General features: G+C 38.1%; 1 protein-coding gene across 1 annotated transcript in view; it reads right to left on the bottom strand.

Moving 5' to 3' along the window:
- The window catches only part of ADAMTS3 (ADAM metallopeptidase with thrombospondin type 1 motif 3), a 249,462-nt gene that overhangs the window by 8,129 nt on the left and 215,969 nt on the right, over positions 1-25,364 (bottom strand). The window contains exons 12-20 of the mRNA XM_029930029.1: positions 24,525-24,670; positions 23,220-23,395; positions 21,242-21,375; positions 19,575-19,698; positions 15,310-15,390; positions 13,390-13,553; positions 7,198-7,363; positions 4,575-4,707; positions 658-865 (exon numbers count right to left, since the gene is read on the bottom strand). Coding sequence (XP_029785889.1) covers positions 658-865; positions 4,575-4,707; positions 7,198-7,363; positions 13,390-13,553; positions 15,310-15,390; positions 19,575-19,698; positions 21,242-21,375; positions 23,220-23,395; positions 24,525-24,670 — 1,332 coding nt within the window. The remainder of the gene's footprint in view (positions 1-657; positions 866-4,574; positions 4,708-7,197; positions 7,364-13,389; positions 13,554-15,309; positions 15,391-19,574; positions 19,699-21,241; positions 21,376-23,219; positions 23,396-24,524; positions 24,671-25,364) is intronic.

Here is a 25,364-nt window from a genome sequence, read left to right as displayed (position 1 = left end):
GGAGGTGGGAGAGGGAGAAGTAAGGGAGAGGGAAGATGGAGAAGAGGAGGGAGAGGAGGAGGGAAAGAAGGAGGAGGAGGAGAGGAAGGGGGAGAAGGAGGAGAAGGTGGAGGGAGGGGGGTAGAAGAAGAAGGGGGAGGGGGAGAAGGGAAAGAAGGAGGCGGGGGTGGGGGAGGGGGAAGTGAAGGGGGGAGGGGGAGAGAGAGGGAGAATAAGAGGAAGAGGAAGAAAGAAAATGAAAGAAAGGAAGAAGAAAGAGAGAGAGGAAGAAGGAAGGAGGGAGGAGGAAGGAGGGAAGAGGAGGAGAAGGAGGAGGAGGAGGAGTAGGTGGTGGTGGCGCAGGGGTAGGAATTTATCCCATAGGAATGGTGAAGTAACCAAAGATGTTAAACAGAAGACCTCAGTCACCTGTAGACTCTTCTATGTCACAAAACCGCCAACCACGGTTTGCCCCTACCAACTAATCTTAAATGCAAGCACTTGTTTTAAAATAATGTTGCCTAGCATCTCCAGGTGCTCAACGATTCCAAAATACGTGGCAGTTTCTCACCTCGTACAATGCCTACCTGATACGTGAGCTGGACATGCTTACACACACACACACACACACACACACACACACGCACGCACGCACGCGCACGGGCTTCCCAGGCCCACCTCGTTCCAGGGCCCCGTCTTCCACTGCGAGGGGCAGGGCGCTCTGTTGCACGGCCGCCGGTTCTCAGGCCTGTCGCCCGCGCAGTACTTGCTGTGCACGGAGCGGTTGGTGCCGTCGCGCAGCGGCTGCAGGCAGCGCACGGTGCGGAGCTGGTAGCCGGTACTTCCGCAGGTTTTGGTGCAATGCTCCCACTCTTCCGCGACCCAGCTGCGGCGTGGGGGTTAGGATTGGACATGGTCACTGGGTGTCGGTGCACCTTCCTGCCCCGCAGCCCAGCCTTTTCCACTCTCTGAGTGACACGCAACCCCGGGGGAGCGCTTACAGTTCTGGAAGCAGTTTCAGAAAGACGAGAGCAGCAAGCAATTCGCAAGTCTTAGAATTTTCTAACAGTGACAGGTCCGACGCTTCTATTTTTAATGCCTTAGTGTTCTTCTGCCTCCCACTGACTTGGAAACCCGTTTTTCTGAAGGGTGATCAACAGAGGGTTTCTGAAACTCATCTTAAGGTTGCCTGGTTAGGTTTGGGCGTGCTAGCAATTTTTGAAAAATACACCAATTGACTGTCGTTCACGTTGCCTCATGGCGGTGCACGTCTGAACAGAAAATTTAAAAAGGGACTCCATCTGACACTTGCTGAGACAACCTATCTTGGCTGCTGCTGCTTTTTCAAGAAATTCTGAGTTCACTCATGTTTTAGTACTCTCATTGAGAAGCCTACTTCATGTGTACAACTGTTGCTGAGAAGGCTCCCTGCGTATCTATCCTGTTTGAAAAATTCAGCTCTCCATATTGGCCTTTATTGGGCCTGACAAAAAGATAAAAGTAGTGTGCATCCAGGGCTTGAATGCACCAGACTGCAAAATTTCTAAAAGGGTATTTTCAGAAAGAGTGCCCATGGGATGTGCCCAAACTCTGGTGTTGATGTCAATGCCCTGGGAACTCTCCATATCAGCTGTGGACACCATATTTATGGACCCAGATGCCAAAGGGCAGTCACCACAGATTCCACTTGGTTAATCATGTCTGGCATAATGTAATTGAGGCAGACTATTATTTATCCTTTCCAAAGCTACTTTCCCTCTGCATTTTTTTTCTTGTCGTATATATGGGGCACCAAAAAATAACCATGCTAAAACCTTGGCAGTCTTTGGTAGTCATAGTTCAAGATGGCTTTAGCTCTTCAAACTGGCATAGAATGTATTGTACCAATTAAGAAAGTGTTCTCAATTTTAAAGACCTCAATACTAACTCTCACTGGAAGAAAGATTATTATATGAGAAGTATACATTTTGTAGTCCTAGATACTCCTGGTTACCTTTATTCCCTCATGAAATTCCTAGAATGCCAACAAAGGAGAAAAAAAGGCATAAATCCACAAAGGTAAAGGGGGAAAAATGGAATAGAAGGCACCAAAAGGAAGTTCAGAACCCAGAAAGCAGTGGGATACATGACTGCTAACTCAGTAGACCTAAGTATGAAGCTTAACTCTGCAGTAGAGGCTGGTTAAGCAAACAGACTTCCCAGAAAACTCCAGAAATGTACTGGATTGTGCCCTCAGGTCAAAGTGTGGGCTGTGAAAATGTGGGTGAAGCCAGGTCTAAAAACAGAGTGCTGATGAAAAGTCTGTTCAGAAAAAGACCTCCTGCTCCTTACCACCACTGGCAGATTGAACGACCCTCCTCTAAGCCAGAAGGAGGTTTGAGGCTTATCACTGTTGAAGATGAACCAGACTTGTAGCTTGTGGACAAAAGACACCATCAAGAGACAATAGAGAAAGAAACCAGAGTGAAGACGGGGGATGATACAAGAATCCGCATATGGAATGGGGAGACAACGCTAGCTGCCTACACATATACAACTTCCAGAGCAGCTATTAGATAGGGTTATAACTCCTAGACAGGAGATTGTCTCTGCTCTTTGGAATTTGGTCGTTTCAGTAGAAAAGCCCTAATACACAATTAATGGAGGGTCTTCAATGAGATAGCTCAGCCAGCTCATCCTACAGGGAAGCCCACACCAGCAGCCCTTTTAACACTTCGTTCTTACACACGCATTAACAGCCAACAATCACCAGACACAGAGAGCCTCTAACACAAATGATGGAGGGGAGAAAAGAAATAGAAGAAAAGAACTCAAAAGAAATCATGCATAAAAAAGAAAATTTAATTTAATAAAAGAGGTAAAAAAAATACTACACCTGTGAAATAAGCATCAAGTGCCTTTAAACATTTAAGGAAGAAAACAGAGTGCTTGAATAGTATAGTGCTCTTGGATATTAATAACGTAATAGTAAAAATGAAAAATTCAGTAAGTAGAGTAAATAATAGGTGAGAAAAGAAAATAAGATCTGTTTGGGAGTCCTAACTACAAATATCTCAGAAAGAAAGAATATTGAAAAAAATAGGGGACATTTTTTAAAGAAAAACTACAGGAAAATCTCCCAGAGATGAAAGATAATTGGTTTTGTGTTTTAAAAAGTCATGGTGTGCACAGCATGATGGATGAGAAACATTGAGCACCAAGGCAGTTCCATCACAGTGAAAGTTCAGGACACTGGGAACACAAAGAAGATCTTACAAACTTTGAATGACAGACAAAACTACAAAGCATTGGGAACCAGAATAGCAAATGACTTTTCAACAGCAGCATGGAATTCTAGGAAACAATGGAACAGTGGTTTCAAATTCTGAAGGAAAATACATTATAGTTTGGGTGTGTGTGCGTGTGTCCAAATGATCCAGAGTGAAAGCAGAAGAAAGATTTCCTATATACTCTTATGCTTCAAACTCTTACCTACTCAGAACTTCTTATATAAAAATTTTTACTTTGTATATACTTTTTTCATGAAGCTACTGGAAGATATGACCAACTAGAAAAAATGAATACATGAAAAGATAAAAAGACAAGAAATGCAGGAAACAGGAGATGCAAAAGAAAGGAGTAGGAATACCTAGGAAGAGGTAAAGAGAAATCCAGGATGAGCATAAGTCCGGGAGGGCAGAAGTAGAACACTTAGAACTTTCTGAGAACGATCTCTAAGAAGTTATAAGTGACCGGATGTTTGAGCATTTAGTATTTACAGGAGATTGATACTCATGGAGAACAGTTAAGGGATGAATTAGTGAAAAGTAGTAGAAAAAATATAAAAAATCAAGACATTCAATAATTCTAAAACAAAGTTTCACTAGGATAGGAGTATGCTAATAAGTGACTCCACTATTAGGAGAGACAAGTTGTTAAAATAATATAAACTCTGAATATTATTATCAGTAAAAGATGGGTTATAACAATATTGGAAATATGGAGAGAGATAAGTCTGGGCTGTGGGCGTGTATTTGGGGAAAGATTGTGAAAGAATGCAAAATCCTTCACTTCCCACATTAGAAATCGAAATACATAATGACCCAAAGTATTTTACTTAGGGAGTTGGAAACAAGTAGGTACCAAATATCAAGAGAAGTTAGATAGTGGTTGTTTTAAGGAGCAGGACTATGGTAAAGAGCAGGGAGCCACAGCTTTATATAATTCTTATGAAATGATTTTCCTGTTTAAACTTGCTATGTTTATTAGCTTTGACTAAAACTAAAATTAAAGGGTGCCGGAGTAGCTCAGTTGGTTGAGCATCCAACTCTTAATTTGGGCTCAAGTCATGATCCCAGCATTGTGGGATGGATCTCATGTCAGGCTTAACAATGAGCATGGAGGCTGCATGAGAAATTCTCTCTCTCTCTCTCTCTTTCTCTCTCTCTCTCTCTCTCTTTCTCTCTCTCTCTCTCTCTGTCTCTCTCTCTCCACCCCCAACCCTCTTTTCCCCACTTTATCCTCTCTCTCTAAAAGAAAATGAATTTAAAAAACGAAAGATATTTAAATTTCTATCATCTTGTCCTCTGTGTCCAGTAGTTAACATGACTGCTTACAGTGGATGTGTGCACTCTTGAATATTGCACATTCTTCGGATAGGTTTCGGCTTTTTGTTGGCCTCACAGAAGCTGCGGTGAACCATCTTATTATCACTCTTCCTACGGCATCCGTATTTAGTGTACTGGAAACCTAGGAAGGAAAATACATTTCTCTGGATGGAATCACGTCTTCATTCTGTGATATGATCATCCATTCCATGAATATTTACTGAGTACATACAGCAGGCCAGGCACTGTTGTAGATGCTGAAGGTCCAGAAGTAAATGAAATAAACAAAATCCGTAACTTTTCAGAGCCTATATTTAATAAATATTACAAATTATTAAATAGCAACTACACATGTGCTAATAAATTAGACCCTGAATGCATGCCATCTACTGTGAGGGGCAGACTTGAGAACCTTGGTGACAACACCCAGTGACACAAGCTTTCAGAGAAAGTTATGGAAACAACTTACTGTAGAGGGCACCAAAGGAACACAGAGGGGAAGTTCTCAAACTTAGCTGGAGGAGGGGCAGCCACAGCTTACAAAACCAGCATTTCTTGAAGTTCAGAGTATTGGGTAAAGGGAATGAAGCAGAAGAATACTCCAAGCAAAAAAAATGACATGAAAAAACTGAAGATCTGTTTGAATGGCTGAAGTTTCATATGTGAAGTTGGTAGGAGATAGGAAAGACTCTAATCTTAAAAGCTTTGAGTGCCAGCTTAAAAGCTTTGGTGTTTGGACTTTATCTTGACGGTCACAGGGAGTTTTGGAAGGTCTCCCCAATCACCCTGACATCTCTAAGTAAGTAAGTAAATAAATAAATACTTTAAAAATATCATTTAAAAATTTTCAAACCTACAAAAATGTTGTAAGGAAGGTACAGTTAACATTTGTGTGCCTTGCATCTACATTAACCTTGTGTTACATGTCACTGTATTTGAGGTGAATACAAATATAGTTTTACATCTGTGATATATTAATTATATGATGCAATATACATGACATATATGTAAAATTTTGCAGAACCATTTGAGAGTAAGTTGCTGGCATTCTGATACTTCACTTCTAAATACTTCAGCATATTGCTCATAACAAGCACATCTCTTACATAATTCTTTAAAATCAGAACATTTAACATAGATATAATACTATTATCTAATATACAGACTGTATTAAAAATTTGCCAGCTGTTTCCATAATGATCTTTATAGCAATGTTTTTCCAATTAAGGATTATGCACTGCATTTAGTTGTCATGCAATTAAGCAGAAATAGTTTCTAAGCATCTTTCTTATGTTGGATATTTTTGAGATGTACAGGCCATTTGTTTTGTAAACTGTCCCACAATTTGGGTTTTATTTAATTGCCTCCTAAAGATTAGATTCAGGTTATTTACTTTTGGCAAGAATACTACATAAATTATATGCCTTCAGAAGAACATATTACAATGTTAAAGGAGTTAAATCAGAGAAATAATAAAATTCCATTCATTCATTCATTCATTCATTCAATTATCCTGGAAATAAAGGAAGAGAAGAAAATCAAATTAATTGACCAGTTAGAAGATTTTTGCAGTAATCTTCCTTTCAAAATCATGCAGAAAACTGGGTGAGGAAGAAATAGATGTGGCATCTGACAAATCTTGTAACCAAGTGGATGTTGAGGGTGAGGCAGAAGGGAAGATTCAAATTAAATAAGCATCTTATAATGGATTAGGTATCATTTTAAATAATTAACTTAAAACATTTTATGCCCTCTCTACCTCAAAAAAAAACTCTCTTTAGAAACACCTCCTTAAACTGATAAAATAAATGGTTGATGCATGAATTCCCTACTGTGAATAATTTCTTTTGTTCTCAGTTATCAGCATCATTATTATGAAAGCCCCTTGTCATCTCCTGCCTATTGGGGAAAACTTCTAGGCCAGCTCAGTTCTGGAGCATTTATTGTTCTGAACTAGAGTAAGGGATGAAGTGAGAAACTGAGGAACTCTGAGAACAGCTGACAGATTAACTTGGGAAAGGGCAGAGAGGCGGCACAAGGTAGTGAGAGCAGGTAGCTAGAAGCCAGACCACCTGGTTTGTATCTTCTGAACTGGGTAACTACTTATTTTCAGTACCATGAATTTATTTATTTATTATCAGTACCAGGAATCATAGTGCTGACCTCACAGAATCATTTTGAGTGTTCATGGACTAATATAGAGAACATTTAAAACAGTACCTGCTACCTGGTACAACTAATAGCTCCTTTATTACTAACACTGATAGCAAAGAAATGTACAGGATGGAAAGTAAAATGGAGAAGAAGAAAGACTGGAACCACAGAACATGGCATTTGGGAGAGTTGGGGAAGAGGAAAGTCATTAGAGGACCCACTATATGAACAAGCGACAAAAAGAACCAGAGAGGAAAGAGCAAGAGGATTTTAAGAAGGTTACGGTTGTTATGAATGGACTCTTATCCTTTGTAGATTCAGAGGTTTCAGTAAAAATGCTTTGTACATATGTTTTCGGTGTTAGGTTTGCTATTTCTCAGATGGCAGCCTCAATGAGAGGCCATCTTTAAGGTAGAAAGCACAATGATTGGGTTTATATGAATGACATTCGAATGTGATAAATGTGTTCAATTGTTACCTCCGCCACAGGGTTTGGAACACTGAGACCAGCTCTTCAAAGCCCACTCAAAAGTATCTAATTCTTCCTGGATGACATTGTTGCTGCTGATTGTAGGTGCAGAATCTTCATGAATGATGTATTTATATGTCAGGCTGGAGTGGGTGTCGTTCTCCTGAGGTATGATCTAATATACACATGAAACAGATAGGTAAGTCACCTGAGGGGGTTTTACATTTTGAATAAAAATTAAAAATATTTCAGAATAGTGCTCTTATTAAAACTGGAAGGCTTTTAAGCAGTTTTAAAAATTTAATGTTTCTACCAACTAAAGTGCAAGTATGCCTTGTTTAAGAAAAAAATGCAGGGGCGCCTGAGTGGCTCAGTTGGCTAAGCCTCCAACTTGGGGCTCAGGTCATGATCTCACGTTCGTGGGTTTGAGTCCCACATCAGGCCCTGTGCTGACAGCTAAGAGCCTGGAGCCTGCTTCCGATTCTGTGTTTCCCTCTCTCTCTGCCCCTCCCCTGCTCATGCTCTGTCTTTCTGTCTCAAAAAGAAATAAAACATTAAAAAAATTATTAAAAAAGAAAAAAATGCAAATATAAAAGACTATACAATAAAAAGAATAAAAATATACTGAGGTATAAGAGTTTACATAATAAAAATATAACTTTACAATAAGATTCACTATAAATTTCTTTAATATATATATTAAGTTATAGATCTCCTTATTACATTTGAAAATTCTTTAAAATAACTCATGTGTCATGCTGATAAAGATAATGATGTTCCTCCAGAAAATGTATACATTATGAAAAAATATAAAGAAAATAAAAATTATACCTGATTCTACTAAACCAGAGAAAACCAAAATCACGTGTTATTTTGCAATATGCCCTCAAGATATTTGCATATTGTGTGTGCGCGCGTGTGTGTGTGCGCGCATGTGTGCACGTGTGTGTACCCATACATGCTTTTCTGGCTTTGCTTATTTCACATAATGCGTCATATACATTTCCCAAGATAGCCAATATTCTTTGAAAATATACCCTTAAATGTCAGCATAGTGTGTAATCCTAAAGGTAGTATGCATTATTTAACCATTCACTTGCTAATATATACTTGTACTGATGAGAATTTGTCCCCACTTGTGGTGATTTCTGACTTTCCTTAGTGAGCAAGAGGGTACAAGCGTTGTGTTGTTGTTGTTGTTCTTTTAACAGACTGGTGAATGGCCCTTCAGAATAGTGAGAACAATTATTACTTTCATGAAGAGAGTATATGGATGTACTTATTCAGCAGTACATACCATATAATTTTGTCTTTGTTAATTGAATGGGGAAACTTGTTATTTTAATTGTTATTTATTTGATAAATATTAATGCTTAATTTTCTTGGTTTATTAGTCACTTGTGTTTTGTCTGCTATATGCAACATGTTCATGTCATGCTTTCTTTTTTATTGGTACACATATCTTTTCTCTAAATAATTTATGCAATAAAAACATTAATCCTTCTTTTGTAATAAACATTGCAAATATATTCGGGGTTTTTTTTTTCAGTTTGTTCTTAATTTTGTTTAGGGCAATGTAACTCTTTTTGAAAAAAATAATTTTTTATTGACTTGCACAATACTAGCTTTTACAGGATTACATCAGTTATACAAAGGGAAAGCGTGTAATTCACTAGTATTTTAAACTGAACTTTTAGAAATAGTTTTTGCTTGAGAAATCGAGTACTATTAAACCCATTGGAATGAAGGATTTAGTTATCTGGCTTCTGTTCTCTTTTTCTCCCTTAGTCTTTATTTTTAAAACAACATTACAAATCAAGCATTGACCCTTACACTCTATCCAGATGCTAATGCCTTCAGCCCCAGACAGCTAGCTGCCATGCGTGCTCCAGGGCTCCTAACGTGGGGTTCCAGCCCTTTAGAGAGGAAAAGCAAGGCCTCGGTGGGTGATAGACTGCCACACCCCCACTGTCCTTGCTACGTGTCTCATATCTGATATAAGCTCTGTAGCTCACATCTTACATCTCTAGCTCACACTGTTCCCTGCAGTCACTCAGCTATCAATGGACAAAGCCTCGAGGTAGGGGATCATGGCAGTTACCAGCAGGGCTCAGAGGCCTGTGCCACTGGAAGAAAATGCAATGTAATTATATGAATGAAATAGAGCTTCTGATCTCTAATCATTCAAATTTAATAAAATCTTGATTAGTTATATTTTTGCTAAAAATTATATAACCTTGGAGTAAAATGACAGATAAACCCACATAAATTTGAATGATTAATTTTTGACACAGATGAAAAGACAACTTAATGGGAAAAAGAGGATTTTTTCAACAAATAGTACTGGAACAAGTCATTGTGGTGGCTTTAAAAATGTGTCCACAAATCCTCTGATACTTTTTCTCTCAATGAGTGGGGCTTAATTCTCCCTTTCAGTGTGGGCCAGATTCGGTGACTTGCTTCCAGCGATCAGACAACAGCAGAAGTGATGGAGTGTCATTCCAAGATTAGGTTAAACAGACTTCTGTCTTGGCTGTACTCTGTCACTTGGATCACTCATTCCAGTAGAATCCAGCTGTTATGTAATAAGGCCACTTAAAGGAGGCTGTGAAGAGGCTCATGTAGTGAAGAACCCAGGCCCACCAGCCACCACATGGAAAAGATGAGAGGCCATCTTCTGAGGCCTTCCAATAGCCCTGTGATAGAGCTGGGAAGCAGATTTCCCCAGAGGGGCCTTGGGATGACTAGCCACAGCTAATAGCAACCTCATGAGACACCCTGAGTGAGAACTAGCCAATTCAGCAGCTCCCAAATACATGACCCACAGAAACTATGAGATAACCAGTGTTGCTTTGTGCTTAGCTACTAAGTTTGGGGTCGTTTATTATGCAGCAATAGGTAATGTAGACTGCCATATGCAAAAATAAGAACCTAACATATACACAAAGTCAAAATGTAAAATATAAAACTATAAAACTTCCTACCAAAGAAAAAGAAGAAAATACTTTAACATTGGATTAGATAGAAAAAATACAAAAATATATAGAATACCAATATCTTGATCTATAACAGAAAAGACGGATAAATTGGACTTCAGGAAAGTGAAAATATTTTGCTTGTAAAAGACACTATTAAGAGAACAAAAAAATCCCTATAAGTTAAAAGAAAATGTTTGACAAATCATATATTTTATAAAGGACATATCAAGTATATATAACAAACTCCCAAAGCTCAACAAATAAAAAAAAAAAACCTACTTTAACAATGGACAAAGGATTTGGACAGACACTTCAGTAAAGAGAAATAATTTTCAAAGAGCAAAAAAACACCTTGGAATTGAGTGAGAAGCTTTGGTCTTAAGTTACTATAATATTTTCTATAGAGAATTCAATAAATATTTGCATTCAGAATCCAACAATAGTTTTCAAATCAAGTAGATGCCTTCTGCTTTCATCCACTGGAGAGTAATAGAGCTGCCTTGCTGATATTAAAAGCAATAAAACTGGACAGGATATATGAAGGAAATTTGGGGGGGGACACTATATAACACAACAAAGGATAGTAATTCCAACGAGAAGAGAAATGTGCCAGGTCCCAGCTTCCCGATGGGGTCAGGTTCTGGACCCTGGCAGAGGGAACAGAAGGCAAAGCCAAGATAGCCGTCTCCCTGAGATGAGGAGAGGGAGGGTGATCTGTGGAAACTGCAGGCAGGACACTAAAGAATGTGGCTCACAAGCTGCATGAGTCAGACTGAAGGCTGGTCCCTGCATGCCTTGGCCAAGACACCATGCCGACTACTACTGAATGGCTGCTGTGGGGCTGGGACTATGACAGACAGAGCAAGGGACATAGGAGTTCTTTTAGAGCTAGATGAAGAGGCCTTTTTAGGTATTCAGTTAATGTATCAAACAGACCATGCTATTAAAATGAGGACAAAATTGAAACAGAGCAGCCCCAACAAAGCATAAACCAGGCTTCAAAGATCAGGAGGAAATGACAGCTCAAACAAAACCCAACAGCATGTAAAGAAGGCAACAATAAGGGCTCCTGGGTGGCTCAGTCAGTTAAGCTTCTGACTTTTGATCTTGGCTCAGGTCATGATCCGACCGGTCATGAGTTGGAGTCCTGCACTGGGCTCTGGGCTGATGGCACGGAGCCAGCTTGAAATTCTCTCTCCATTTCTCTGTTCCCCTACCCCACTCATGCACTCTCTCTCTCAAAATAAATAGACTTTAAAAAAAAGCAACATAAACCAAACATCCTACAACTTACCATCTAATGTCCAGTGTACACTTAAAAATTTCTCAGAAGTAGGAAAATGTGACACATAATCAAGAGAAAAAAGCCTATAGAAGCAGAAAACATGAAGACATGAGACTTAAAGGAAATATTAGACATAATGAGTGAAATATATGGAAATCTCAGCATAGGAATGGAAATGAGTCTTTTTAATTGAAAAAAATAAAAAGACCAAATGGAAATTCTAGAAAAGAAAAGAACACCATATGACATGAAAAATTTACTGGATGGGCTCAACAGATTGGAGACCAGTGAACTTGAACACAGCTCAATAGCAATGATCAAATCTGAAGAACAGAGAGAAAAATGAGTACAGAAGGAGGGACGAAGCCCAGGAACTTATGAAACAACTAATGAGCCCTAGGAGAAGAGAAACGAGAAATGGAAAAACACACTTGTGGAAATCAACCCAAATTTGGTAAAAAGCCATCAAACTTAGATCACCAAGATGCCCGGTGAACCCCAAGCCAGATACAGACAAAGGACATCACAAACAAAGCATATCACAGTTAAACAGCTAAATCAACACAATGAAACAAAACAAAAAGATAAAGAGAAAATCCTTAAAAAGCAGCCAGAGAAAATGTGTATTTCACATACAGAGCAGCAATATGAAAGGTTGACCTCATCATAGATGATGGATTGGAGAAGACAAGTGTTACATAAATGAGCCAAAGATGGCTCCTGTGTGCTGGCTCCTGCTTATGTTTCTTCAGAGCAGACTCAGATCCTTTAGCTCAGAAGCCTGCTAGCACCAAACTCAAAATTTTACATGTACAGTTCTTTTAAATATAGCCCAAACAAGCACATTTTTATCCATTCCACCTTTATCCACTTAGACCCTGTTGCTTAGCAGACCTCTGAGAAACTGCACTCAACATTTGCTAACTATAAACAAGGCTGTGGCTCCAAGGACCCCAAGCTGCTGCTGTTCTTTGGAGGACTCAGACCATAGACGCTCCATGATGCTGCTGAGTGACATCACCCAACCCAAAACACTCCCTCTCTGATCCCTTCTTTTCCAAGAGTTCCCTTGTACCTCTCTCCTGGACGGTGGCCTTGCATGCAAATCTGCTAAAGGGTCAATAACATTTGTGTGTGCTACTGCCACCTTCTGGTCATGTCTACTTCCTTAGTCAGCCCTCGAATTCCTTGAACTCCCTCTAACAGGGTAAAAACATCTTTAAAGTGCACACAAACCACTAGCAACCAAAAAGTTTATATCTGCTGAAGATATCTTTTAGAAACAATGATGAAATAAAGATATTTTCAGATAATTGAAAGTCAAGAGAATTCTTTGCTAGCATGCACACCTACACTTCCAGAAATGCTCAGTAAAGTTCTTGATATGGAAGGTAAATGATACTAGAGGGAAAGTCAGATTTACAGGGAAGATCTGAAGAGCATCAGAAATGTTAAGTATGGGGCACCTGGGTGGCTCAGTCGGTTAAGCATCTGATTTTGGCTCAGGTCATGATCTCACAGTTTGTGAGTTTAAGCCCTGCATTGAGCTCTCTGCTTTCAGTGCAGATCCAACTTCAGATCCTCTGTTGCCCCCTCTCTCTCTGCCCCTCCCCCACTCATTCTCTTCTCTCTCTCTTAAAAAGAAAAATAAATTATAAATTTTTATAAAAAAGAAATGGTAAATATGTGGGTAAAAATAAATATCTTATCTTTTCTATTCAACACATAACTGATTACTAAAAATCAGGAATCATACTATGTTACTGGGTTAAAATGTACATATAATAAAATATGACAAAGTTGCAGAATAGAGACAGGCAGATAAATGCAACTAATTATACAATGTTCAAGGTAAAAGTGTTTTCAGACCAAGTAATTATAAAACTAAAATGGATATAAACTAAACCATCTATGTTGTGAGGCTGTAATACCACATACCAAAACAATAACAGGATCATGTAAAGGTCCATCTGTGTGAAGAGTTTCAATATCATCTTCAATGTTATAATCCCATTCCACACCAAGATCAATGAAGGTCCGTGATTTGGCTTCCTCCCCTTTGCCGTTCAGAATATAGTGGCCTGTAGCCTGGTTCTTAATCGCTAAAGGAAGAAAATGAGTAACCAGCATACATTTTTTTATCATATTATAGTTTTGATGATCCATAGCAAGTCTATCCCCTTCTAAGCATCAAAGCAATCAAAATGAATGTCAGTTCTGATATGATTCCCATTCCATTCATTAGGCATTCAAAATCCTCAAGAAGCATTCCCTAACCAGTCAAGAACAATGGCACAATGATTAAATGGGAGATAAAAGTGGGCAAATATTCCTATTTGAAAACACTGTCAAAAAGGTTCATGGTTTCTAACCCACTCCTCCTACAGATTTCCTTGGAAAGCTGGGAAGATTTTGAAAATCACGGATACCTCTATAAAAATATGCCTAAATCATTTATGCTAGGACAGCATATAACAGAATAGCTTCTTTACTGTGTATCTCCTTCAAGTTAGTAAAAATACTTATAGATATCCAACACAGTTAAACTAATTTCTAGTTAGACAATTAGCTCTTATGTTTGTGAAAATCCAAGGCCATATTCCTACTTTTATGGCTAGAAAAAGCTGTTTATTGATGATAGAGTTCTTAATGCATTACAGATCTACTATATATTATTTTAAAATGCTTTCTCTAATAAAGCATTAGATAAAAGCATTAGATAAAAAATGACAAGTGGGATTCTAAAGTTTGGAGGTATTTACCAGCATGTAATGATAAGTTAGAAAATAAAAGTTCATGTTACTACCATCTATTGAAAATGTGTAGAAAACATGAGCAATTTTAGTTAAATACATTTGTTCCACTTGAGCTTTTCAAAATAAGTCTAATGTTTCCAAGGATAATAATCTGAATTCTAGGACAAAAAATAAAAGAATTTGAATTACTGAAAAAAAAATGATGGCTGGCTGCCAGACCGTTAAGGAATCTAGCAGTGAATATAATTTAAATTCTAAAAAGAAATTCTATGAAACACCATAAAACAATTCATTTTGTTAAGGCACCCATTTTGGGGAGAAGAAAAAAAAAAACAACGTGAGAGACCATTTTTCATGGATTGACAGATGATGCCTGAGTTTAGAGAACTGCCTAGTGCTTTAATAGGTCAGGGAACACGTGCAAGTTAGGTTTCCATTTGTACATACACTTTGAAGACACACTTTTTGAATGCCATTTTTACATAATCCTCTCGTAAAGGAGGAAAACAATCTCCTTTTGGAAATTATAAACAGCTATGCAAATAGATCTGCATGTGCCCATCAGAAACAACACAACAGATACTAGGAAAACTTTCACTAAACTAGTAAAATCCACATGTGGTTTCTTTTCAGTAAAAGAACTTAAAATGCAATAAAAGTAAGGAGAGGCATATAGTATGGCATCAACCAAAATATCAGAAATAATCTGTCAACATAAATATGGCAAATTTTTCTGATATTCTTCCTTAGTTTAATGCATTTTATTAACACGCTTACTTTCCTCATCCCCTAATATGGAGAAAATGTGCATAAAGTACTTGTTAAATAACTTTTTTTCTCCACATAAATATTGAACCAACTCAGGTTTCACCAAAACTTAAAGCTCTGTTTTTGAATTTTCTTGTTTTAAAGAAAGAATAGTGGGGAGGAATGACCAACAAAAACCACATAGTAATGCTTTTATATGTAATTCTGACTCTTGCATAACTACGTATATGTACACATGCATCTACACACATATATATCTCTCTCTGTATATATGATTCCTTTGGCATTTCTCTAAGTCCATGCTAAAGCAAAGCCAGCAGACAGGAACACTTACCAAGAATATGAGGAGAAGCCTCGTCTTCTTGGATTAACACATGTCTAGCACCAGGGGGTATATCAAACATCTTAAGGTACCCTTCGCATGTGTAGTAAATATCGGAGAAAGCCAAGAAGAAAACAAAAGCAAGAACCATCGTTAGCTGAGCATGAAACTCTTACTGTTCCTGCATGCAGAAGCGGGCATCCATAAGCTGACAGAAGCAGTTTCAGAAATTAACTTCAAAGCATTGGTAGTTTTTGTGACAATGAGCATGAGATTACACTTTGTACATACAAAGGTTAGAGGAAACCTTTTTTTTTTTTTTTTTTTTTTTTTTTTGGTAATGTGGGGGGCAATTAATCTTGTTTCCAACCTATTAGTCATTTATCTTGTACTGGACGATGAATTGTGTCAACAGCAATTCAGGTAAATGCCACAACTTTCCTGATTCCTTCTATGTGATTTTAGGGCTTTTGTTGTTGTTGCTGTTAAGTTTCTTATTTATTTTTATTTGAGTAGAGTTGACATGCAATGTTAAATTAGTTTCAGGTGTACAACACACTGACTTATCAAGTTTATATATTATACTATTTGAGTTTTAATTTTCTAAACCACCCTGTTGAAGTGGTTTTTAGTGTACTTAGTAGGTAACCTTCTTGAGATATTTCTTCTGTCTATATATTATTTCAAAAGCTTAAGGGCAAGTATAGACAGCTAAACTTCTAATTTATGAAGTATCTGCATATTGAAAAGCTTACTTTATTCTAAAGAAATTACAGAAGAAAGGGGCACCTGGGTGGCTCAGGCTGTTGAGTGTCCACTCTTGGTTTCAGCTCAGCTTATGATCCCAGGTCATGGGACTGAGCCCCACATTGGGCTCTGTACTGACAGCACAGAGCCTGCTTGGAATTCTCTCTCTCTCCCTCTGCCCCTTTCCCCAACTCATACTCACTCTCTCTCTCTAATATAATTTTTAAAAAGCTATTGACTTCATCAGAGAGTAGCTTTCATTTTTCTTGTAATCAGTCATTAATTTTAAAGCCTCAAAGAAGTTTTATCATGGGAAAGTTTTAAAATATATATTTTATATTTGACCAAACAATTTGGTTGGAAAATGTCTGCAAGTTATGTCACACATTGGACCTTAAACTCAATCTTCTACTCCAGAAATCATGAAATCTATAGGCTTACTGGGTTGCGTTGAGTTATAAAATCATACATCAATCCTATTATCATCAATGTCATATAAAACAAATCTTAGTATTATCACATGTCCTAAAAATTATCTTAAGATCTCTTAGATTTAAGATCTTAATTATAAATCAATAATAGGACAAATAGAAATCAAGATGTTACATCTCATTTCCATCAAACAAATGAATATACAGAGATTATGCAACTAACACCTTATATTATGAAACCTCCAATTCATATGCTACTGGATGAGTCTGACAGAAACTCAGTTACAAATTGTGTATTTATACAATCACATGTCATCAGGAAGAAATATGTTTGTCATTTCTACATAGGCAATAAATACCTACCTATTTACCCAACTTTTTCACAATACTGATTACTGTCTTAACTCAGTGGCATCGTCATTTTGGGGTTAGGGTTTTCATACCTGAGCCTGGGTGTGTTCCAGTCTGTGAACTGGACCATATTTGTCTGCGTATGAAATAGCTAGAAGTAATGTGCTTAAAATGCCAAGGACAGCAAAACAGCTTGATGTCACTTATGGATGCCCATCTTTCTGCAGTTTGCTACAACTTACCCAGTACATTTTTAGCTTCCCTTGTTTCAGCAAGAGAAATATTACGAGCTCCTTTGGGTAAAGTGAAGGCGCCTCTTGTCTTCCCTTAAATAGAATGTTTTTAATTAGTCAAGGTTTCATGTTGACTCAAAGTCTTGCTGTTTCATTGACTGTACTAGAAGCTATATATATTGTATTATATAAGATATCAAATATATTCTGTAATTTTATGTGTGAAGTCAAAATGCATTTATAATAGTTAGCTAATGCCATTACAGTTAGTAGTCAATGAAAGTAGGCCTAAGCGTGACTAAGAAATGATAAAGATGATTTGAAGTTGAATACTTGCAGATTTCATTTTCCAGCAACTTGAATTCTGTATGGCACCTCTTGCTTAAATGTTTCCCTGTTGGAAAACGTTAATTAGTCTACTGAGTGACCATGACATTAGTGCAAAGAAATGGATGCTAGTTTATCTTTGAACAGTTTGAATCTGCATGATTGATGAAATCTTTTCTTTGCCTCTTCTGACCTTGGTTCACAGGTTTAGCATAATTTTAGAGGTATCTGAAAAAAACCGCATCACTGCCTCCTACTACACATAATACAGAATGGTGGATGAATGGCAAAAACTTTTTCTTTACATTAGTTCACTCTGGAAATAAAAGAATGTGAATGCTTTTACACCAAAAAGAATAACTCCAATACAGAAAGCAAAATTACTTGACAATAAGACGAAGAAAATTACATGTTACTCCACCAAAACCACAATAAATGTTATAGTTTTAATTCTGTTTACCTTGTTAAAATAATATAGTCACCCAGAAATGGCAGTATTTGTTTTTTAACCACTTAACCATTAAATTAGCACACAGGAATATCAAACACGTCAGTAATGATGTTACTGATATCACTTTAGAATAGTTCACCTAACTCTGCCTGCCCCCCTAAAGATATGAAAGAGCATGACTAATCTGTGTGCACCTGCCTTGGCTGTATAGCTGAGGTATAATGAGAGTACAAAGAACTAAGAGAACCATTCCGTTCGGATTAAGACAACCTTTCTAATGCTTCCTTTGCATCTAAACGGGAAAATCACTGCCATGACAATGTGCACAGAGTAAACCAAATTTCTTATCTTTATTTTTGCTTTGTTTTATTTATTTATTTTTTTTAGTCATTCTATTAGAGACTCTACCAACTGTGGGGGTTGATGTAAGAGAAGCTTCTCAATGGAAGCACAATATTAAATTTATCTTTAAATGCTGAATTCCCAGAAACATTTCCCCATAAATGCTTATTGAATAACTGAATATTTGTTAACAACTAAAAAGTTGTTCAGTAATAAGTGTTTGTATCCAGATCTTTTATGAAAATTCCAATGAATAATTATAAAACTACTCATAATTTTGCATATTATTTGTGCTTTTTTTTCCTATCTGCTTAAATTTCACTGTATGTCTAAGCCCAGATCACTGACTCTGTAATAAACGTTAAAGGTCACACACGAGCAATTATACCTCAGGTTATTTTTTGGTTTTACCTCAATTTTGTGTAATATAAAGCTTTCTTTAAATGTTTATTTTTTGAGAAAGAGAGAGGTAGAGGGAGAGAGGGAGACAGAGAGAGACAGAGAGAGAGACACACACACACACAGAATCTGAAGCATGCTCCAGATTCTGAGCTGTCAGCATACAGCCGGACTCAGGGCTCGGACTCACAAACTGTGACATTGTGACCGGAGCCAAAGTCAGATGCTTAACTAACTGAGCCACCCAGGCACCCTTGTAGTATAAAACATTTAAAATTATGTGAAACATTGACTCTAGAGTCATAGATTTATAAATAGGATAAACTCATTCACCTTTAAAATAAAAGCAGCAAAACTAATGCAATATATTAAAAGTTGTATTTAGAATTGAGTGTGTATGTATTATTTTTAACTTCTGATCAACAATTTATATGAACAAAAAAATTCAAAATAAGCATCAATTCTAGGTGGCTCAGTTGGTTGAACGTCCGTCTCATGATTTCAGCTCAGGTCATGATCCCAGGTTCATGGGATAGAGCCCTGTGTTGGGCCCTACATTGGGCTCTGAGCTGAGTGTGGAGCCTGCTTAAGATTCTTTCTCTATCTCTCTCTCTCTCTCTCTGCCCTGCTCCCCCACTTAGGCTTTCTCTCTCTCTCAAAAAAAAAAAAAAAAGCATCTAAAAATTAGGTCTTATGAAAAACATAAAATAAATCAAAACACATATTTTAACAAACTACTATATTTGATTGATTTTATTTCTTCCTTCTTTCCTTCTAAATTTAGTAGACAATTTTCATCATGGATGCTATGGAGTATGAATTCAATCCCAAGTGTTTTTTTTTTATTACTAGTTCTTTGAAACTTAATCTGAATAAAAATAAATCAGCAGCAAATGTTTTGTTTTATTTATGGGGAAATGCTACATTCCTAAAAGAAGTCTCAAAAAGTACAAATCCTAGAGAAAGATACTAAATTCATGAGAGACCTCATCTTACCAAGTTTCCTGGGAGTTCTGGTAAAGGTCCCCTTTACGGTTCGACAATGAGAATTATCTCCTCCACAGACACCACACTTATCCTCAACCTTGTTAGAACCGATTTCTTTATCACAGCCCACTTTCTGGAAGGAGAAGATGTTAAGCGTGGGTAATTTCAATGTGCCAAGTGAAGGTTAGCATCCTAGGCAACGATGAACCATTTGTTTCACTGTGGCTCCGGGGTGAGGCAGTCTGCACCAACCCTTCACTCCAGCTCTGACTTCTAACGCTTCAATCTTTTGAAGAACTACTATGAAGTCAAATGACTTGTCCTCTAGGTTAAGTTCTACTCCAGGATAAACTTCCCCAGTCTAATGAAATAGTTACCCCATTATACATAGTCATGACGGTCAAACATTTACGAAGCACAGATATGACCGTTGGTTCTGAGCAGACCCAAAGTAAAGATGGGAGTTTATTTCCCTTGTTGCTTTCCAATTTGGAAAGATGAACAGTAGAACAGTGAGCTGTGCATTAGTATAAGCTTTACAAGCTGTTTAGGGATGTGAAACAAAACTTTATGAAGTGCTGGAGATTTTTATAGGGCCCTATTGAAAGGCATTTCAAGAATGCCAAGGGATTAAAATAGAGCCATGGAAATAGGAAAGTAGGTTCAAGCAGCAATACCCAAGCCATATTTAAACCAACGGAAGGTTAGTGCTATAGGACAGGGGAAGAATAGCAAATGATTCGCAAACACAGGCTATGAAAGGCCTCAGATATCAGGCAGAGTTTACTTTTTCACATGAATTGAACAGGGAGCCACTGAAGGTTCTGAACCAGGGCAGGATCCTTCATGTAAATCGATTTATGTTACACGATATGCTACTGCACTCATAAATTTGCAAGGAAAATGGGCAGAGAAGATGATGACCACACGTTTGATATACCAGATAATGTGGGAAGCGAGAGATGTATAAAACTCAGAATCTACTTTTGGGGAAATTTTATTTCAAATGTAAAGCATACTTGAGATTCATAAACATGTCACTTCAGCGTTACTGAAAAAGAGACAGACGGGAGCAATGTGTTCGGCTAAGAAGGATGATTTCATATCAATTCAATTTGTGAATATGAATAAAAAAAGTCAAGTGCATCTTTTTTTAAGACTCCAAGTAGGGCAAAAACCATTTTTACATCTTCACCACTTTTGTTCTGATGTGGAATTCAGTGTTGAAACATCTCAATTGGAAAGTGAAAGAGAGAATTTCCATTATTTTTAAAATAAAAGATAAAATACATTTAGCACTGTAATTTTTAAAAAGGCTCTCTCTCATAAAAGTAGATGCCTACCAGTAAAATCCTCAAAGCAAAGGCATCATTCATTCCCAAGTTGCTGTATTCCCAACCTAGATACATTGGAATAACTTAGAAAAGGCATCTGGCGGGAAATTAGGAAAAGTACCTTTAAAGCTTGATTCTGCCAATGGCCAAACTTTGGGTTGAAAAGTGGCATTTCTCCCACATTTAGTTTAGGCCTCCTCAACTAGTCCCAGATTCTCATTTTAATGTGCTTTTACAGATACGAAAGGGTTAAAAAGCTTTTGAAAGCATGCAGATGAAGGGTGGCAAACATAGAATTGCAGGATAGCAGAAGCAGCTTCTGGTGAAGCAACTGTAACTCACCACACACTCCCCTCGAACACATATGCTGTAGGGGTCTTTGTACGAACAGTGTGTTCCGTCGTGAACCAGCTGCTTCATGTATGCGACATCACCCGTCTCTCTGGATTGACAGTATAGGTGGCATCTTTTCTTGGCTGTACAAGATGGAAGATTAAATCAGCTATTTATAGAAAGTGGCATATTTGAACACTACAGTTATTTTATTTTTAAAATATGGAGTTTCAACACGGTTTCCTGAAAACAAAATATTGTATACATAAATAAAACAGAGTAGCAGAAAAGGATGCATTTTTGGCATACAACGAAACTAAACTGTGAAACCTTTTTAAGTTTATTTTATTCATTTTGAGAGAGAGAGAGCGAGAGCGAGAGCTCAAGCAAGAGTGGGGGAGGTACAGAGAGAGAGGGAGAGAGGGAATCCTAGGCAGGCTCTGCTCTGTCAGCGCAGAACCCAGTACAACACTTGAGCTCCCAAACTGTGAGATCATGACCTGAGCTGAAATCAAGAGTCTGATGCTCAACTGACTGAACCACTCAAGAGCCCCTAAACTGTGAAACTTTTCAGAGTGAAAGGTGGGTGTGGTAATAGTTACTGAGGACCAGTGGGGACTGTCCCAGCAATCCAGGTTGTAAGGACAGCTCTGGATTTTACCACAGCTCTTCAACAAACTTTAATTCAGAGTGGGGCATTTTAGTTTTACTGACACTTCGAGAACTAAAAGGGCTTCTCTTCCGTTTGACCCAATGACCTAGTATGGTTTACACCCTCTGTAGGATCTCATTAATTAATATGATTTATGTGACTCACTTCATCAAAATAGATTAAAAAAAAATAATGCATCTTCTTAATGTATTGCAACACTGAATTCCTATGTGGATGCATCTTTTCCATAAAACAGCTTTTAAACTTTTTTTTTAATGTTTTATTTATTTTTGATACAGAGAGACACACAGCATGAGAGGGGGAGGGGCAGAGTGAGAAGGAGACACAGAACCGGAAGCAGGCTCCAGGCTCTGAGCTAGCTGTCAGCACAGAGCCTGACGCGGGGCTCGAACCCACGAACGTGAGATCTGACTTGAGCCGAAGTCAGAGGCTTAACCGACTGAGCCACTCAAGTGCCCCCATAAAACAGCTTTTAAACTGAACTTGGCAGTATATTATATCACATGGTAATCATGTAACTATTTTTCTTTTATCCATCCAAATATGAAGTATGGCAAGATGTTTGCATTTGAACATTATTTAACTAAAAATTCATGGGTAAGCAGCAAACATTAAAAGAGAATTTAAAAATTTTTTTAAGCTTGTATATTTATTTTGAGAGAGAGAGAGAGAGAGAGAGAGAGAACACAAGCAGAGGAGGGGCAGAGAGAGAGGGAGAGAGTCCCAAGCAGGCTTCACTCTATCAGCACAAAGTCCAATGCGGGGCTCGATCCTACCACTGTGAGATCGTGACCTGAGTAGGCATCAAGAGTCAGACATTTAACTGACTGAGCCGCCCAGACACTGTGAAAGGGGATGTCTAAGTGTATTTTCTCATAACTAGTGTACAGTACAAAGTAAAAGGTTATGAAGTGCCTTTTGTTCTTAAATAATGATCTTTTTCTTATTTCTCACTCAGTTGTAAAAGAACTGTATTCTTTTTCTAGTTATTCAGAAAGGAAAGATCACACTAGTCCAGAACATTTCCTAGTAGAGGGATGTCAGTCAAAGGAGGAAACTCAAGATGTCTCCTCCCCTGTGGTCTCCTCAGTAGCCATGGTGGGAATGCCCTTGGCCAGGAACTAGCCTGCAATTCTCACCTCTCGAGAGAAGGCCTTCTTCTTCAGAGCCCAGCAAGATTTACCCCTATAAACACCGAGTTTTCTAAGTTACCAACTGGGGACCAAGAGTCCAAGAAATTGGTGTGGACAAGGCTTAAGGTCTGAAGTCCCCATCCACACAGCAGGAAAGAGAGTGAACGTCCACTCCACTCACGGTCAGGATTTTCGTAGGGCAGCCAGTGGTGCTTGGTGTTGCGGTATTCAAAGTGGGAGTTCCGCTGTTGGCACTGCTGTCCTCTGAAGTCCTCGAAGTGCTTCTGGCACTCTTCTGTATTACAAAGCTGGTACTCGAAGTTAACACCAGGACAGTCCTGACCGCCATTGATGGGCCTACAGAAAAGACAGCACTGGAAAAGGCCCTTTGGCTCTGGCCCAGGATGGAAGCTCTCACAGACCCAGTGCCTGAAGGTAGGAAGCCAGAGCTTTGGAGCCGCAGGCACAAAGTGAATGAATGAACTACTTCCTGATTTCAGTCCCTTTCAGAAAGTGCCAACAGGTGTGTCAGGTACAGGGTGGGAAGGTGGGCCTGAAAACTTGACTTAAATCAGCTGTTTGTAGGTATGGTCAAAGTATATAAAGAAATGTAAAAAAAAAAAAAAATATATATATATATATATATATATATGTATGTATATATATATACATATACACACACACATATGGTCTGAGGAAAATTATATTTTCTACCATGCATAAAACACATAGATATAACCCAAAGAAATCTGATCACAGCTCTCAGCCTTCCTTTTCTCATATGGAAAGTGCAAAAAATAATCCCATCTTCCATAGGGGAAAATGGAGAGGATTGAATAAGTCCACATATTTAATACACTTAGAATGGAGCATGGCTCACAGTGAACCTCAGCTGTTCTTACAGTTTTTATTGTTTTGGTGACTTTCACTAATATTACCACCATGTCTTCCTGTAAAGACAGGTACGCCACATTTGATAATCTTTATAAAATGGTAAACTCTAGACCAGAGAGAATGTCCTAAGGTTTTGCTGAGCAGGCCAGAAGGGTTCAGTATATTTAGTTTGAGGGAGTGGGTGGACAGCTGTTTCCCCAACAGTTCCTCGGTGCTCTTTCACGGTCTTTCCGGTGCCCTGTTTGGATGTGTTGCTCTCCTAGCCCCAGAGTGGGTGAGGGCCTGCCTGGAGCTACCCTCCGTGTTGGCATGCTTCCTGTGACAGCCACGGCCCTCACAGACTCAGTGCCCAGGCTCTCTCTGCCTGCTCCTGAAGATTTCTAAATAGCAACTGCTTCAAAAACCTCTAATCTTCACTGGAGCCTCTCATCTTCCGCTATTGACTACTCTTCACTAGACTGATGAATGGAGATTTGCCCAAAATAGACACTTTTCATGTTGTGCATTTCACGAAAGAGAATATTAACAACACAATATTGAAGCATTTTCTGGTCTAGCCAAAAACAACTGGAATTACAACAATTATACTCACGTGGGATTATTACACTGGCGTGTTCTGAAACGGACACCAGTTCCGCACGTCCGGGAACAGGAGCCAAATTTGGTCCATGATCCCCAATTGCCATCTTGTTTTTGTTGATTGGCATTCTTCCACATGCAATGACCCTTATAGCACCACTTAGGAAAATGACAAAAGACAATTATGAGAATCATGCATATGCTAAAGCTGAAGTTGTTACAACAAGGGCCATCAATTAAAGGTCTTCATTTCTCCCATGACCCCAGGTAAAAATGCATTTAAAATTTAACCCAGTGCAATTATAATAATAAGATACCCTATACAGGATAACTTAGACTTGAATTTTTAAGTATAAAACGAAAAAATAACAATCGCTCAGACAAGTTTTTAAATGATACCTTTACAGTGAGTATCAAATATAACCAATAAGAATAATCTGAGAACCTAACTTGCATAGTGAGTACTATTCAACCTTCATCCCTCATTAGCTATAATATCAGATTTTTTAACAGAGAAATATGTGCCTTAACTTTGGAATTAATCAATATATCTAAAGCATATATAGTATTCAAAACACTTAACTATGTTTCAAAATTTTCATTCACAATGATTCTGAAATAGATAGGTCATTTATGTTATTTTTACATTTTAGATGAGGAATTTTGGGGCCCGGAAAGGATCATGAGGAGGATAAGACCTTCTGACCAAGAAGGAATTAAATGGGAACCACTAAACCTTGATAGCGGTGCCTAGCTTACAGTACCCAGCACACAGCAGGTGTTCAACCATTATTCTTTCCCCTTTCAATGTTTTGACTTGCTTTTTTATCCTATATACAATAAAAATATCTCT

The sequence above is a fragment of the Suricata suricatta genome, chromosome 1, assembly GCF_006229205.1.
Source record: "Suricata suricatta isolate VVHF042 chromosome 1, meerkat_22Aug2017_6uvM2_HiC, whole genome shotgun sequence".
NCBI classification, from domain to species: domain Eukaryota; kingdom Metazoa; phylum Chordata; class Mammalia; order Carnivora; family Herpestidae; genus Suricata; species Suricata suricatta.
Note: the sequence above shows the minus strand (reverse complement) of the source record. Positions and strands in the feature narration are given on the sequence as shown.